Source organism: Hyla sarda, chromosome 8, assembly GCF_029499605.1.
Source record: "Hyla sarda isolate aHylSar1 chromosome 8, aHylSar1.hap1, whole genome shotgun sequence".
In the NCBI taxonomy this organism is placed as follows: Eukaryota; Metazoa; Chordata; class Amphibia; order Anura; family Hylidae; genus Hyla; species Hyla sarda.
Genome location: NC_079196.1, coordinates 92,235,356 through 92,253,818, shown reverse-complemented (window position 1 = coordinate 92,253,818; position 18,463 = coordinate 92,235,356). Strand labels below are relative to the sequence as shown.

At 42.5% G+C, this 18,463-nt stretch overlaps 1 protein-coding gene across 5 annotated transcripts in view; it reads right to left on the bottom strand.

Annotated features, from left to right (window-relative positions):
* LOC130283815 (potassium voltage-gated channel subfamily H member 8-like) overlaps positions 1-18,463 on the bottom strand; it is a 520,269-nt gene that overhangs the window by 108,990 nt on the left and 392,816 nt on the right. For all 5 annotated transcript variants that reach the window (XM_056533330.1, XM_056533331.1, XM_056533332.1 and 2 more), the window contains 3 exons: positions 13,989-14,232; positions 10,066-10,223; positions 8,356-8,548 (listed from right to left, as the gene is read on the bottom strand). In XM_056533330.1, coding sequence (XP_056389305.1) covers positions 8,356-8,548; positions 10,066-10,223; positions 13,989-14,232 — 595 coding nt within the window. The remainder of the gene's footprint in view (positions 1-8,355; positions 8,549-10,065; positions 10,224-13,988; positions 14,233-18,463) is intronic.

Here is an 18,463-nt window from a genome sequence, read left to right as displayed (position 1 = left end):
TCTCATTTCCAAAGGATAGGGGATAAGATGTCTTATCGCGGGGGTCCCGCCGCTGGGGACCCCAGTGATCTCGGCTGGGGCCCCCCGCCATCCTCACTGCACAGAACGAACACGCTCTGTGCCTGATGACGGGCGAAACAGGGGTCGGAGCATCATGACATCACGGCTTCGCACCCTCGTGATGTCACGTTCCGCCTCCTCAATAAAAGTCTATGGGAGGGGGCGTGACGGCCCCTCTTCTGGTGAAACTGATTGATCTTAAAGGGGTTTTCCAGGGAGCAGAAAAGGCTCTACCTGTTCTGCCCCTAAACACTCCGCTTTCACTCTCTGATATACAGCTCTGAGATGGAAGGGGCAAATGCTTGTTGCATTCATCGCATGTGGGTGTGGTTTTGCCCGTAACCGATGATCAGGACAAGTACCCACCTTCTGCCATATCAGAACAGTATACTTCCCTGAAGTAAATGTGGAGCACCAGGAAGCTGAACAGGTAGCACCTTTTAACAATTGAGCAACAACTGCAGTCCCCAATATTATGTTCAACTTAATGAGGGAATTTATTAAAACCAGAGGCCGGCACGGCATAAAAACATGAAAAAGAACCCAGGTTTGCATATGGCTTTATAGATCACTCCAAATGTATTCATTTGTAGTATAACTGTAACTCAACAGTTAAAATTGATCAGTAGTGCTTATAGTCTTAGACCAGGACTTCACTGCAACTTTTCATAGTGCTACAGATTGCTTTTAACTCACGTGACTCTTTAACCCCTTAACCCCTTGGGGACGGAGCCCATTATGACCCTAAGGACGGGAGCATTTTTTGCAAATCTGACCACTGTCATTTTAAGCATTAATAACTCTGGGATACTTTTACCTATAAATTTGATTCCGAGATTTTTTTTTCTTGACATATTCTACTTTATGTTAGTGGTAAATTTTCGTCGATACTTGCATCATTTCTTGGTGAAAAATTCCAAAATTTTCAAAATCTGAATTTTTCAGGGACCAGTTCAGGTTTGAAGTGGATTTGAAGGGTCTTCTGGTTAGAAATACCCCACAAATGACCCCATTATAAAAACTGCACCCCTCAAAGTATTCAAAATGACATTCAGTAACTGTGTTAACCCTTTAGGTGTTTCACAGGAATAGCAGCAAAGTGAAGGAGAAAATTCAAAATCTTCATTTTTTACACTCGCATGTTCTTGTAGACCCAGTTTTTGAATTTTTACAAGGGGTAAAAGGAAAAAAATCCTCTCAAAATTTGTAACCCAATTTCTCTCGAGTAAGAAAATACCTCATATGTGTATGTCAAGTGTTCGGCGGGTGCAGTAAAGGGCTCAGAAAGGAAAGGAGCAACAATGAGATTTTGGAGAGTGAGTTTTTCTGAAATGGTTTTTGGGGGACATGTCCCATTTTGGAAGCCCCTATGGTGCCAGGACAGCAACCTCCCCCCCACATCACACACTATTATGGAAACTACAACCCGCATGGAACGTAACAAGGGGTACGGTGAGCCTTGATACCCCACAGGTGTTTGACAACTTTTTCTTAAAGTCGGATGTGTAAATGAAAAAAATTTTTTTTACAAAAATGCTGGTTTTTCCCCAAATTTTACTTTTTTTTTTTACAAGGGGTAATAGGAGCAAATGCCCCCCAAAATTTGTAATCCCATTTCTTCTGAGTATGGAAATACCTCATGTTTGGATGTCAAGTGCACTGCGAGCGAACTACAATGCTCAGAAGAGAAGGAGCGCCATTGAGCTTTTAGAGAGATAATTTGTTTGGAATGGAAGTCGGGGGCCATGTGCATTTACAAAGCCCCCCGTGGTGCCAGAACAGTGGACCTCCCCCACATGTGCCCCCATTTTGGAAACTACACCCCTCATGGAATGTAATAAGGGCTACAGTGAGCATTTACACCCTACTGGTTTGGAACAGTGGGCTGTGCAAACAAAAAAATTACATTTTTCATTTTCACTGACCACTGTTCCAAAAATCTGTCAGACACCTGTGGGGTATTAAGGCGCACTATACCCCTTGTTACATTCCGTGAGGGGTATAGTTTCCAAAATGGGGTCACATGTCAGTATTTATTTTTTTGGGTTTATGTCAGAACCGCTGTAAAATCGGCCCCCCCTGTGCAAATCACCAATTTAGGCCTCAAATGTACATGGTGCGCTCTCACTCCTGAGCCTTGTTGTGCGCCCGCAGATCATTTTACGCCCACATATGGGGTATTTCCGTACTCAGGAGAAATTGCGTTACAAATTTTGGGGGTCTTTCTTTCCTTTTACCTCTTGTGAAAATAAAAAGTAAAGGGCAACACCAGCATGTTAGTGTAAAAAATTTTTTTTTACACTAACAGGCTGGTGTAGCCCCTAACTTTTCCTTTTCATAAGGGGTAAAAGGAGAAAAAGCCCCCAAAATTTGTAGTGCAATTTCTCCCAAGTACGGAGATACCCCATATGTGCCCCTAAACTGTTTCCTTGAAATACGACAGGGCTCCGAAGTGAGAGAGTGCCATGCGCATTTGAGGACTAAATTAGGGATTGCATAGGGGTGGAAATAGGGGTATTCTACGCCAGTGATTCCCAAACAGGGTGCCTCCAGCTGTTGCTAAACTCCCAGCATGCCTGGACAGTCAGTGGCTGTCCAGAAATGCGTGGAGTTGTTGTTTTGCAACAGCTGGAGGCTCCGATTTGGAAACACTGCCGTACAATACGTTTTTCATTTTTATTGGGGGGGACAGTGTAAGGGGGTGTTTATGTAGTGTTTTACTCTGTATTAGGTGTTAGTGTAGTGTAGTGTAGTGTTTTTAGGGTACATTCACACTGGCGGGTTACGGTGAGTTTCCCGCTAGGAATTTGTGCTGCGGCGAAAAAGTTTGCTGCAGCTCATACAAAACTTAGTGTAAATCCGCCTATGTGAATGTACCCTGTACGTTCACATGGGGGGGGGGGGGGGGGCAAACCTCCAGCTGTTTAAAAACTACAACTACCAGCATGTACTGAGAGACCGTGCATGCTGGGAGTTGTAGTTTTGCAACAGCTGGAGGCACACTGGTTGGAAAACCTTCAGTTAGGTTCTGTTACCTAACTCAGTATTTTCCAACCAGTGTGCCTCCAGCTGTTGCAAAACTACAACTCCCAGCTTGCACGGTTTGTCAGTACATGCTGGGAGTGGTAGTTTTGCAACAGCTGGAGGCACACTGGTTGGAAAACCTTCAGTTAGGTTCTGTTACCTAACTCAGTATTTTCCAACCAGTGTGCCTCCATCTGTTGCAAAACTACAACTCCCAGCATGTACTGACAGACCATGCATGCTGGGAGTTGTAGTTTTGCAACAGCTGGAGGTACGCAACTACAACTCCCAGCATGCCGAGACAGCTGTTTGCTGTTTGGGCATGCTGCGATTTGCAGTTTTCCAACATCTGGAGTGCTACAATTTAGAGACCACTGAACAGTGATCTCCAAACTGCAGACCTCCAGATGTTGCAAAACTACAACTCCCAGCATGCCCAGACAACAAACAGCTGTGTGGGCATGCTAGGAGTTGTAGTTTTGCAACATCTAGAGGGCAGTATAGAGATCACTATGCAGTGGTCTCTAATCTGTAGACCTCAAGCTGTTGCAAAACTACAAATCCCAGTATGCCCACCAAAGAGCAGTCTGGGCATGCTGGGAGTTGTAGTTTTGCAACATCTGTAGGGCTACAGTCTAGAGACCACTATAGTGGTCTCAGACTGTAGCCCTCTAGATGTTGCTAGGCAACTCACCGGCTTCCATCGCATCCAGGGAGCCGTCCTCTTCTGCCTCACGCCGCCCGCAGATCTCCGTCGCCGCCCGCCGATCACCGTCGCTCCGCTGCCTCTGGACGGGTAAGTGGACGACGGCACTCGGTCCTCTGCATTTTCCCCATTCTGCCCCGCCTATTGTGGGTGGGCAGGACGGGGAAAACGAAAGTAAAGCCCCCCCGCCCCCGATCTGCTATTGGTGGTCGCGTCTAGACCACCAATAGCAGGGATAGGAGGGGTGGCACCCGTGCCACCTCACTCCTATCTCTTCAGGGGGATCGTGGGTGTCTTAGACACCCGCGATCCCCCTTATATTCCGGGTCACCATAGACCCGTAATGACCCGCAATCGGCGCAAATCGCAAGTGTGAATTCACTTGCGATTTGTGCCGATCGCCGACATTGGGGGGGGTCTAATGACCCCCCTGGGCATTTGCACGGGGTGTCTGCTGATAGATATCAGCAGTCACCCCGGTCCGGTCCCCGCCCCGTGCGCGGCGGGGACCGAAATTCCCACGGGCGTATGGATACGCCCTTCGTCCTTAAGTACCAGGAAGCAAGGGTGTAAACATACGCCCTTCGTCCCCAACAGGTTAAGGACTTATTTTTTGCACCACCAATTCTACTTTGCAGTGACATTAGGTAATTTACCCAAAAATCTACTGCGAAATGGAAAAAAAAATCATTGTGTGACAAAATTGAAGAAAAAATGCCAATTTGTAACTTTTGGGGGCTTCCGTTTCTACGCAGTGCATTTTTTTTGTAAACATGACACCTTATCATTTTTCTGTAAGTCCATACGGTTAAAATGATACCCTACTTATATAGGTTTGATTTTGTCGTACTTCTGGAAAAAATCATGACTACATGGAGGAAAATGTATACGTTTAAAAATGTCCTCTTCTGACCACCTATAACTTTTTTATTTTTCCGCATATGCGGATGTATGAGGGCTCATTTTCTGCACCGTGATCTGAACTTTTTATCCGTACCATTTTTGATCAGACTTTTTGATAGCTTTTTATAAATTTTTTAATGGCATAAAAAGTGACCAAAAATACGCTATTTTGGGCTTTGGAATTTCTTTACGTGTACGCCATTGACCGTGCGGTTTAATTAACAATATATTTTTATAGTTTGGACATTTACACACGTGCTGATACCGCATATGTTCATATTTATTTGAACTTACATAAAAAAAATTTATGGGAAAAGGGGGGTAATTTTGACTTTTCTTAGGGAAGGGGTTAAATCACATTTATTAACACTTTTTTTCCCTTTTTTTTTGCAATGTTATAGCCCCCATGGGGGGGCTATACCATTGCATGCACTAATCTCTTACACTGTTCACTGCCATGCAACAGCATGGCATTGATCAGTGTAATCGGCGCTTGACTGCTCCTGCCTGGATCTCAGGCACGGAGCAGTCATTCGGCAATTAGACAGCGAGGAGGCAGGTAGGGATTCTCCTGCTGTTCTGCAAGCTGTTCGGGATGCCGCGATTTCATCGCGGTGGTCTCGAACAGCACGACTGAGCTGCCGGGATGCTTTCGGTTTCACTTCAGATGCGGCAGTCAACTTTGATCGCCGGTTCTGAAGGGTTAATACTGGGCATCACCGCGATCGTGATTCGGTATTAGCCGCAGGTCCCCGCCATTGATGGCCGCCGGGATCACCCCGATATGACGTAGGGTCACCACGTGACCCCGCATAAATATACGATATATAAATATTCCGATGAAAAATGTTTTTAAATCAACTGGTGCTAGAACGTTAAACAGATTTCTAAATTACTTCTATTTAAAAATCTTAATCCTTCCAGTACTTATCAGCTGCTGTTTGCTCCACAGGAAGTTCTTTTCTTTTTAAATGCATTTTCTGTCTCACCCCAGTGCTCTCTGCTGACACCTCTGTCTGTCTCAGGAACTGTCCCGAGCAGGAGCAAATCCCTATAGCACTCCTCCTCTTGATAGTTCCTGAGACAGACAGAGATGTCAGCAGAGAGCACTGTGGTCAGACAGTAAAGAAATTTAAAAAGAACTTCCTGTGGATCATACAGCAGCTGATGAGTACTGGAAGGATTAAGATTTTTTTTAAAGAAGTAATCTACAAATTTGTTTAACGTTGATTAAAAAAAAAAAAAAAAAAAAAAAAAAAATGTGTTTTTGTTACCGGAGTACCCCTTTAAGTCCACAAGATTGCATACAACTTTATGTAGTGCTTTGATTGCAGTTGTAGCTGGATAGTTAAAAACTATTTAAAGCACCACAAAAAGTTTCAGCGTAGACGTGGCCAAAACCTTACAGCCTAACAATACACATGTCCATGGCTACCAGGCAGAATGACCCCATCTATATAGTGACAATATGGGAATTTGAATATTTGCATGCTGTTACCTTCAGATGTGCCCTCCCCGGGAACCTTCAGAGATAACAGGCGCTGCTTTTTTCAGCTGTTTGAAGCTGATTTTGGCATAATTGCAAACGCTGTGCAGCTGTGTGAGCCGCACTGATAGCTGCTCTGCTATTAGGGAACAGGATTATCTTAGACATTAAAATATATCTCCGGCCTTTTTTCCCCAGGCTTTTCTAATTTGTGACTTTGTTCTTCTTTCAAGTCATTGCAGAGCTGGGCCATAAAACGTAGACTGATATTGACTTCACACTGGGCAGCCGGATCTTGGTGGATATTTTATCCAAACATCAGGAATTAGTGAAACAGATGGGTCCTTGGACTTTATGTAATAAAAACACAGCAAAAATATATTATCGCTGTGATACATGATGTATGTGGTCCATTAAAGTGAAATAATCACTTGCCCTATGAACAGTATGATCAGGCGATTCACTGTAATTTACTTACCTGTGCCAATGAACTGTGCCCCACTGCCAGACCATAAAACAATCCTATTACTGCCCAGGAATTAGGCTCAGTCATTATCGCTGGTGTAAAGAATATAGAACAAAAGTCCCAACCTTGTAGCCCCTGACAATTTCTGCATCCTAGTTTTTACTTCCTGCTGCTTGCTCTATTAGATATTGTCTCAATAAGCATTAAGTTTGTGTCTCTTTACACAAAAATCTGCCCTCTTTTGTGCAAAGCCATATACTGTAAAAAGCCATGTGTCCGAAACGACTTGAACGAACTTCTAAATAAGTTTGCTATTCTTCAAACCCTTTAAAACCTATGATACTTTTTTATTTCATGGTGAACATCCGTTTACCATAAGTTTCCATATTTAAAAATGATTGTAATAGCAAGTTACTTGGCTCATATCTTCCAATATGATAGACTTCAACTTTAACTTAAAGGGGTACTCAGATGCCTGATCGCGGGAGTCCCGCCACTGGGGACGCCTGGGATCATGCACGCGGCATCCCGTTTGTTATCAGTCCCCGGAGCGTGTTCGCTCCGGGTCTGATTACCGGCGACCACAGGGCCTGTGGCGTGTGACGTCACGCTCCGCCCCTCAATGCAAGCTTACGGGAGGGGGCATGATAGCTATCACGCCCCCTCCTGTAGGCTTGCATCGAGGGGCGGAGCGTGACATCACATGGGGCGGAGGCGTGACGTCACACGCCGCTGGCCCTGCGGTCGACCGTAATCAGACCCGGAGCGAACACGCTCCGGGCGCTGATTACAAACGGGGTGCCCCGTGCATGATCCCGGGCGTCCCCAGCTGCGGGACTCCCGCGATCAGGCATCTTATCCCCTATCCTTTGGATAGGGTATAAGATTTCTAAGCACCGGAGAACCCCTTTAAGACTGGAAAACTCCTTTAAGAAATAGTAAGATGTCATATCCTCAGCATAGGCCATCAATATTAGACCAGTGGGGAGCTCACATCCCTGGCATTCTGTAGCATTGTCCAACAATATTAGACCAGTGGAAAGACAACTCCCAACACCTCATCAATACTCAGCATATGCCTCAACATTAGACTTGTGGAGAGCCAACTATTAACACCCACCAAGCTTCAGGATAGGCCTGGATGTTGGACTAGTGGGCAACCAACTTCTGAAAACCCACAAATACTCAGGACAGGCATTAATACTGGACCAGTGGGAAGTGAACACCTCACCAACCTTCAAGATAGGCCTCGATATGAGACTAGGAAGAAAAAGTCCACGCACCCAACCAATCCTCAGGATAGGCCTCAATATTAGACCAGTGGGGAGCCAACTCTTGACACCCCATCAATCCTTGGAATAGGTCTCAGTATTAGACTAGAGAGAAGCCCACTCCCGACACCCTTGCCAATCCGCAGAATAGGCCATCAATATTAGACTAGTGGAAAGTCGACTTCTGACACCCTTGCCAATAAGCTGATAGCTTTTTATATTTACACTTTATATCTTCAACTTCTGTCCATATTCCAGACATATAATCCATGACTGATCAATTGTAGAAATATCACTATGATAGCATCTTTACATAATGGACTACCCTTTCTAGAGGTATACAGTGCATTTATTTTTACTAGACATGAAATATTAGTTGAAAAAAGGGAATGCCACTTGATAAATAGATTGTGTTCATATCTTTATTAGTACCACTTACCAATTTCATTGAGTTCAACCTCTTTCTGCCCAATAAAATACCAAACACAGGCCATCCAATGGGCAAGCAATGCAAACATAGACATAAGAAGGGTCAATACAACTGCACTGTACTGGGAGTAGCGATCCAACTTTTGCAGCAAGCGAAGTAGTCGGAGTAGACGCACTGTCTTCAGGAGATGAACTCCAAAGTACTGAGAAACAAAACCAAGTACACTGGTGAAAACTGGTGGTAAATAGCAAAGAACTATAAACCATATAAGTATATTAAATAGTTGATCACAACCTATGTTTATTACAAACCTTTAGGAGGACTTACTGTATATAACATTTTGACTTTTATCTTTGTGAATGAAATAATAAATACTGGTATAAAGTGGTCAATTAAAATTATAAACAAAGGCCTGATCTTTCAAAAATTACAATGTAATTATAAGATGGGAGAGATGCAAGAATATCATATATAGCACCCAAAGGTCATAGAAGTAAAGTGCACTGAGTAACTCGGACTGTCAGTTTCCAATCTAAAGTGCCTGGCCATGCCAATAGTACAAAGGTGCTAAATCATAGCAACTTTCCCATATAGTACGCCACACTGCCTGCCCCAACGCACATTTTGTCAAACTCGACTTTATCAAGGGTCCCTTGATAAAGTCGAGTTTTACGAAACGTGCTCCCCCTATAATTACGCCCCTGATTGGCCAGGTGACTGTAATTAGAAGTAACTGAAAAAACTGTGTATGGTGTATTAAGTGTTATATTAGAAATGAAATAAAATTGGTACAGGTAGTGAAATAATGCGTTTTGAGGGTACAGCCCTTTTATTTTTTATTTCATTTTTATTTAGTTTCTATTAAAAACTTTGGGTCTTAATGACCGATCCACTTTTTTAAGTTACTTCTAAGTGCGAAGCCATGACTAATAATGTCTATAGGTACCAGTGCCTGTCAAAAGTCTGCAACCCCCTAGCAGGAGAAGACACCCAACTTTCCAGGATTCGCGAAAAAAAGATACAGACTAGAACACATTATTATTAAAAGGGTACTCCACCCCTAGACATCTTATCCCCTATACAAAGGATAGGGGATAAGATGTTTGATCACGGGGGTCCCGCCGTTGGGGACCCCTGCAATCTCGGCTGCAGCACCCCAAACATCCGGTACACGGATTGAACTTCCCTCCGTGCCGGATGACTGGCGATGCGGGGCGGAGGCTCGTGATGTCATGGCCACACCCCTTCAATGCAAGTCTATGGGAGGGTAGCATGGCCGTGACGTCATGAGTGAGGAAGGGCTGGGACATCATGAGCCTCCGGCGCTGCACCTGACGCTCCAAACGAACGCCAGGTGCAGCAGCAAGATCGCGGGGGTCCCCAGTGGCGGGACCCCCATGATCAGACATCTTATCCCTTATCCTTTGGATAGGGGATGTCTAGGGACAGATTACCCTTTTAAAGGCAACCATAGTAGTTGCGGCTGATGCATAGTATCAGTAGTTGCGACTGATGCAACAAAATCAATTGATCAGAACACTTGGAAAGAAGATGGAATTCCAAACTGTTATCTGTCCCTACATATTAATGCAACTTTACTCTTTCCCTAGCCATCTACCAGTAACTTACAATTTAGAAAGCAAAAAATGTCCTAGAGAAAGCAATCTTCTCTAAATATAATTTATAAAAGTAAACTAATGATGAAAAGTGTCTACTTACCACATTAACACTAAATGCATAGAGCAGGTCGAAGGGAAGGGCAGCAATGAGGTCCACAAAGAACCATGTAGTTGCATAGTGCACACAAATAGAGCGAGGGTCATATACAACCTGACCAGACTTACTGACATATGTTGTTCGGAAATTTAAAAGTATATCTGTGAAAAAAAAACATAGATGTGATAATCCATAGAAAGAGATTAATTTAATAATTGTATTTATTATATTTTTCAATGCTTTAATTTCACAAAACTTTTCATAAAGTCTTTCATTCCATATATGTGACAGCTGTGACATCCATAACTTTCATCCCGTTGCTTCTTGCCTGTGTCCATTTCTTCTTATTTGTAATGATAGATACTATTAGGGCATGTTCACATGGACTAAAACTGTTCTAAAAATTAGCATTTTGGCATTTGTTAAAAGTTCCAGTAATTTTAATAGGAGTTTAAAGTGTAACTGTGACAAGTCACAAATTTTTCTGCGCAAAATGAAAAACAATGAAGGTTAAAAAAAAAGGATGAAAAAATGGATGTCAAAAACACACAGGTTTTAGCCTCTGTAACCGCTTATGGGGGAAAAAGTCTTTTGTGACCCATCAGACAATAGGCAAAAGGGCATTTAAAAAAAAAGAAATGTTATAGTTAAATCCTTGCAAGTGAAAGCTTTACATTAATGTTCATACATAAAAATCCAAATGCCACTAATACATGCCATAGCAGAAAAAGGATCCAGAAATATAAGGGTACCATAAAACTTGAAGCTTTATTTAATTTATATGAAGGTTCAAGTGAGCATATAAACAGTCTTTAGACAGGAATTATCAGTGTTGAACCTCATCTGCCACTTTCCAGCCCAAACCTCCAACCTATCCAGATCCATTTGTAATAGTGCACTGTCCTCTATTGTGTTTACCGCTTTACAGAGTTTAGTATCATCTGCAAAGATTGCTACTTTACTATTTAACCCCTCTACAACGTCATTAATGAATATATTAAATAGGACAGGACCCAAGACTGACCCCAGTGGTCCCCACTAGTAACAGTCAGAATAAGTACCATTAATAACCACCCTCTGTTTCCTATCACTGAGGCAGTTACATATCCCCTTACACACATTCTCCCCCAGCCCAATCCTTCTCATTTTATGCACCAACCGTTTATGTGGCACTGAATCAAATGCTTTGGAAAAATCCAGATATACGACATTGAGCGATTCCCCCTGGTCCAGTCTGGAGCTCACCACCTCATAAAAGCTGATCAGGTTAGTTTGACAGGACCGATCCCTCATAAAGGCATGCTGATATGGAGTCATACATTTATTTTTAATAAGATACTACAAAATAGCATCTCTTAGGAAACCCTCAAACAATTTACAACTAACAGGTCTATAATTCTCTGGGTCACCTTTTGTCCCCTTTTTAAATATTGGCACCACATTTGCCATGCGCCAGTCCTGGGGAACAGTTTCTGTTACTATAGAGTCCCTTGTCAGGTCTGTTGGTTAATATTAAGTCTAGTAGGGCGTCCCCCTATGGTCAGACTCTGCACCATTTGGGACAGATAATTGTCTTTAGCCATAGTCAGAAACCTGTTTCCTTTTTGAGATTCACAGGACTCAGTCTCCCAGTTTATATCAGTATAGTTAAAGTCTCCCATTATTATCACCTCATTCTGATTTGCTGCCTTGTTTATTTGCCTCAATAATTGATCTTCTGCCTCTTCCATTATGTTTGGTGGCTTATAGCAAACCTCTATCAGAATTTTTTTATTTTTTATCTCCATATATTTCTACCCATAATGACTCCACATTATCATTTCCCTCCCATAAATCCTCCCGCAGTGCGGCCCTCAGATTGGACTTTACATATAGACAGACTCCTCCCCTTACTTTGCATTGCTGGGCCCTTTTTATGGTACTGTTTGGAATTACTACATTTGTGGACTACCCCTAGACTCCTCTGTTCCTATGGTAAGCTGATTGCTTGCCTTTGTTTTTGGACTAGTACATGCCAGTAAATCCGTCAATATGTCCTGGTTCTATATGCCCTATATGATGATCCCTTCAGTTTTCTTTTACCATCGTATCCATTATACTTGTGACACTTTTTCTTAACTCAAAGTCAGTTTCTTCCTCCCACTGATTTCTAAAAATGTAATTCTCCCTAGTAAATAATTAACAAGATGTCTGGAAATGAAGCATAGGCTCTACCATTAGCCCGTCTGTGAAAAATAACATTAAAATGTTCAATACATTTGCCTCCCCAGGACATTGGTTCCACAGCTCACTTAAATATTTAGATACAGCATCTTTTGTGAATGAATATCTGCCCGCTCCTCACCCATCTCTTAAACTGACAAGCTAAAAGGACAGCTCAACAGGGCTCCCGAGTTCCCATGGAACAGATATTTAATAAATGATAATGCTGTTTGTTTTTACAAAATAGAGTGAAATGAGCAGGCCAGCGTTCCTAGCTTTCATTAGGAGAGATGCCCAGGAATTGATAAACATCCAAGCAAACTGTTGGATGTGATATATTAAGACAGTTGTTGGAAGAATATGCAAACCCCGTACATGTATTTTCAAGGACTGCCAAAAGCATGGTTTCCAGTATCAGCACAAGAAGGCTTTCTATTCTGAAAAATGTATCATTCTGCACAGTTGAATGAAAGACATGTTGGCAGCAAAATGCCACATACATTGCACTGTGAATTTAAAGAGACTTACATCATGCACGCCCAGGTTGTATGTATTCATAATATGGCGCTCATTAAAATCTACAGGGACTTACTGAAGTCTCCAATTTCATACAGAGACATATGGAGGCTGTTCTGTGGAATTCTTTATGAATTCAACTGAACAAAAGTTGTGCCATGGTCCATCAGATGCCGTATTGTGGTATTGTGGTAGCATTCTTTTCTAGCAACATTGCTTCAAGGGGGGAATGTTTCCATAACAGGCTTCCATATGTTGACACCATATGGTGCCACCCAGAGTGGCTCTGTCTCTGTAGGATGGATTTGCAGGGATGCCATGTACCTTTGGACAGGCTCTGTACATATTGCTCTGAATGAAGCCTGGCATTTGATATATTCTAAAAGGTGATGTTTCAGATATTTAAAAATATTAGGAATGTAAATGTGTTAAAGATGGAGAAAGATTTATTTAAAGGTGTTTTTTCAGTTTTGTTTTAAAGGAGTTATGCAGTGGAATAAGTTAATTTCTTAATGTCCCTGGCCTGCCTACAAAAATAGCAAACACTTTCAGTATCTGCATGCTCCATCCACAGCCAGTGACTCTGCTTTCCCCCGAGTTGGGGCGGGAGCGAGCAGCCGAAGGTAGGTTAAAGTGTTTGTTATTTTTGTACACTGCCTAGGGACAATAAGAAATTAACTAATTCCACTAGATAATCACTTTAAAGGGGTGCTCCACTGGCCAGCATTTGGAACTAAATGTTCCAAACGCAGGTTTTTGCACTGCGGGGGTTGGCCACGCCCCTCATGACATCACAGCTGTGCCCCCTCAATGCAAATCTATGGGAGGGGGCTTTCATTGAGGGGGCATGACCGTGAAGTCATGAGGGGGCGTAATCGACCCCGCAGCACAAAAACAGCGTTCAGAACATTTAGTCCCAAATGCTGGCCAGTGGAGTACCCATTTAACAAACATATTTTGTCATTGATAATTATTTCCATTTACTGACAAGAATCACAGATTCAAGCCTTTTTTGGACAACAGATAGTATTAAAACCATAAAAGCAGCAAAAAGTTGGGCAAATTTTCGGCAACAATAACATTTCGGTGACATTACTACACATGAAAGGTTCCAAACCTATTAACGAACTCCCCCTAAATAATCAAAAACATTATCAGGATTCAAGGCTACATAAATATAAATATAAATAAAATCTACTTTATCATACCAAGCATGAAAAGGATCTCAACAAAGATGTCACTAACACTCGGGCTACGTGATGAAGTGCTGTCATCTCGAGTGATGGCGAAGCAGACGTTGTAAGGAACTGTCACAGCAACATAGAAGGTGGCCAAGAGGATGAGCCAGTCCCAACCTGCCTTAAAAGTGCCATAGTGTAGTAGAATGAAGCGTGACTTTTGAATTGCAGCAACCTTGTATTCTGGAATTGTGGGCTTGTCACCGAACACGCTCTATGGATGAGAAAACAGAACAGGTCATATTCTTGAAACTTCTTGCTAAATAAAGAAAAAAACAAAAAAAGATGACTGGGCAAAAAATGGATCACCATATATCTCAAAATCCATTTTCTCAAACACAGTAAAACCACTATTAGACATGAACTATGAGACACCAACGGAAATAATTTTAAAGTCTGTCATGCCCACCGTTGAAAATGAGTTTTGACCATGACTGTGCAATTACTAAATTAAACATTGTCCATTTTTTGGAGCCATAGACATATCCTTCAGAAGGTTATTGAGTCTGGAAATGCTTAAAAAGGATGACATAAAAGTCTTCAGAATTCTCAGGCAAATCACTCAGAGTGTTCTATTGCTTTGGATGCTAATGCTATTAAACAAATATATTGGCTCATCAAAAAATAGTTAAAGGGATACTGAATTGGAGAAGTGAATTGTAAACTTCCTAATCTATTACAAAATCACTCCATCTACTGTATAGAACACAAATAGAACACAAGAAGCCCCCGTGTTCTCTATAATGGAGCCCCTTCTCTTCCTATGCCTGTAGCGGAGTGTTGGCATGCAATCCATGCACTGTTTATGGGAGCACCGGAGATACCCAAGTACAGCCCTCGTGTATCTCTGGCGATTCTATAGAGAATGCATGGAGCGCATGCTGTTATGCAGCTTCATGCACAGGTAATCAGAGGGATTTCAGGGATGCCAAAAGTTGCTACCCACCAGGGCATATGTTTTAGAGTAGTGGAGTAGCCCTTTAAGAGGATCTAAGGGTGTTTTCACGTGTACTACGTTGATGCAATATTTTTATTCCTTTTTGTTTCACAGCCCAAACGATTTGTGGATTAAAAAAAGAAATATATTATTTCTGCCTGGATGTCTAATATCACCATAAAGCCAAGCCTTGTGAAGCAAAAACCCTATAGAAAATGAAGCAGATGATGAAAGTATTTCTCAGAGACATTATTATCATTTCATTCTGCTTAGATTATTGCAATACCTAGACACTGCCTTGTACATAGAGATTTATATCCCATGAAGAGTATTAAATTTGCTCAAGACTATTAATACCTATAATTATAACTTGTAAGGAATGTCTACAGAAGAGGCATTAACATCATTATAATTCTACAAGTCGGCAAACATCTTCAGGCCATGGTAACCATTTCGGCATCAGAGCGCTTACCCCGGTGAGGTTAGGAACCCCTGATTGTCAGGGATAGGGTTAAACTGATGTACGACGCTTGATAATGAAGCCCAGCGTGTTGTGTGCTTCTTACCAGCATGAAATGATTTTATTTGGAAGAGCAATTTGCAGACACTGATAAGTGTTCCTGTCCATCCCCTCACGTCACTCTATGACACTAATGTACTCACCTTATTCCTACTATTTTTGTTCTAGCAAGTTCCTGGTAATATTCCATCCTTTACCTACGGAAGACGTCACTATCATAATAACTGTTATCCTCCATTTAAATAGTGACAATGCATTCTGCTGCATATAATAAGTGGCCTGGTATCCAGACAAGCACCAACAAACATTACAAATACATTTAATAACCTACAAGTAACCACGAAACAGCTGGAGAGGCAAACCGATAACTTACAGCTATAGACATCATTCACACTTCCATACACTGGATCTATATTAGTTTTTTTTTTTTTAGTTTTTTTTATTGAAAACATGTTGCTAATGCATTTAAATGCTTTTATTCGCATTTATGTTTTTTATTTGTGCTATATTGTTTCTACATGGCATATTTTACAATATTCAGCATATTACAACAGGTCCATATAGGCACCATGTTTAGCTAATAGAAGTAAATAGGCTGAATTTAAACTGGAAGGTATTCTGGGTGAATACATCCGCGTGCCTACCAATCGCAAATCCATATTTGGGAACACAATTTTAAGTGCTGACAGTAATCACCCAGCTCATACCAGACGGGCAATACCAATAGGCGAACTCAGATGTTTGAAGAGAAACTGTTGGGATGAACAGACATATTCAAAAGAGGAAGAAGAATAAAAAAAATAGACCAGCAGAGGATAAGATAAAAGGGAGTTTATTCAGGCTAATAGAACAGTTTTAAAGAAAAGAAAAAACGCAAAGAGTTAATTAGTTCCCTACAGGGCCGCCATCAGGGGGGTACAACCCATACACCTGGGGCCCGGACGTCCCTGGACCTTTTTTTTTTTAATTGGCTTGTCAGTGACTGTCATTCACTGACCACTGGGTGCCCGCCAGGACTATGACCGGGCCTCATAGTCCGGGGGGCCCGCACATTTCTATTAAATGACCTCTTTAATAATGGGCCCCTTAAGAATCATGACAGGGCCGGACAGGCCAATCACCTGACCTGTCCTTGCCTACCTCCCCGCGCGATCTCCAGCAGAGACGATCCTCCCGTGCAGTGAAAGGAGCAGCAGCAGCCTCCGCTGCCTCACGCCATTGCACCGATCCCTGGCAGGGTAGATGAACTTGTGCGGGAGGGGGGGGGGGGGGGTTGATGGTTAGGAGACAACAATAGTGATGAGAGGTACAGGGGGGGGTGTTATGGGGATAATAAGAGGTGCAGGGGGAGTGTTATGGGGGGTGATAAGAGGTGTGGGGGGGTGTTATGGTGTGATAAGAGGTGCAGCGGGGTGTTATGGGGGGTGAGAAGAGGTGCAGGGGAGGTGTTATGGGGGTGATAAGAGATGCGGGGGGGGGGGGGGGTTATGGGGGTGATGAGAGGTGCGGGGGAGTTATGGGGGTGATGAGAGGTCCGGGGGGGTTATGGGTGAGGAGAGGTGCAGGGGGGTTTTCGGGGTGATGAGAGGTGCAGGGGGGTTATGGGGATGATGAGAAGTGCAGGGGGGTTATGGAGGTGATGATAGGTATATATAAACAGCTTCTGGGAAGGAACCGGCACTGTGATAGGGACTCTGGGTCCACGTGGGTGCTCAGCTCCTAGGGATGTGAATCTATAGAAGAAGAAGCGGGACTCCAATTGAATTGTGATGAAGTGGATTTATTCACCCATCAAGTCAAAGAGGTGCTATGTTTCGGTCTACACAATGAGACCTTTTCAAGCCCTTGAAAAAGGTCTCATTGTGTAGACCGAAACGTAGCACCTCTTTGACTTGATGGGTGAATAAATCCACTTTATCACAATTCAATTGGAGTGCCGCTTCTTCTTCTATGGATCTATATATATATATATATATATATATATATATATGATGTGTATGCATGTGTGGCAGGATTATATTCAGTAGATGTGGTTTCTAGCTACACCCCTGCGCACAGCCGCTGCGCATTGATACAGCATTGGGGGCAATAATTAGCAGCAGAAAGGGGCATACAACAACTATATAGTGGCAAGTTGTGCCCCGGACAATATAGTTGTTGTAGGCCCCTCTTTGCTAATAGCTTTCCTCACATTTAGTTGTAGGCATGTCTGAGAGGGGCCCAGGCCTATCACAACGATGGGGGCAACTATTAACAGAGGGGCCTACCCAAACTATATGGAGCCCCCTACATAGTTTGGGTAGGCCCCTCTGTTAATAGTTGCTTCCAAATAATTTGGGTAGGCCCCTCTGTTAAATATATGATATATAAATAAAATAATATTGGGGGCAGGCCACAGGGCGGGGGGGGGGGGATGCTTGGCTCAGGCCTTGAGCTGTGTAAGGGGCCCTGGAATTTCTGATGGCGGCCCTGGTTCCCTATTTCAATAAAATAAAAAATATTTTACACAAACATCTACAAATATTAAGAGGGGGTTAAAATTGGATATAAATACTGACGGTGGTTTCACTACTGTTCAGAGAAAAGCATTGTGGGACTGATTATTTCTGAGTATTATTGCTTTTGAATCGAAAACTAATGTGTGGTTAAGAAACAAAGGTTTTTTTTTGTTTGTTTTATGTGTTTACCCATGCAGGACTTGTAAATATAACAAGGATTTCCCTAATGCTAGCAGTAGAAAACCCTTCCAAATAGCGCAGTACATTAAGTGCAGTTCCACCAACATAATTTACATTGTTGAATGTGAACAATGCAACAAAAAATATATGGGCTGTACCACACGGATATTAGAAACAAAACAAATGATATGACAAGCCAAAAATGTTACCGCTAATAGCAATAAATCTAACGCCTAAGTATATTTCATAAATCATCATGAATGTAAAACTAATTTGTTTAAAATTTATGGCATAGAAAGGTTATTCCGAA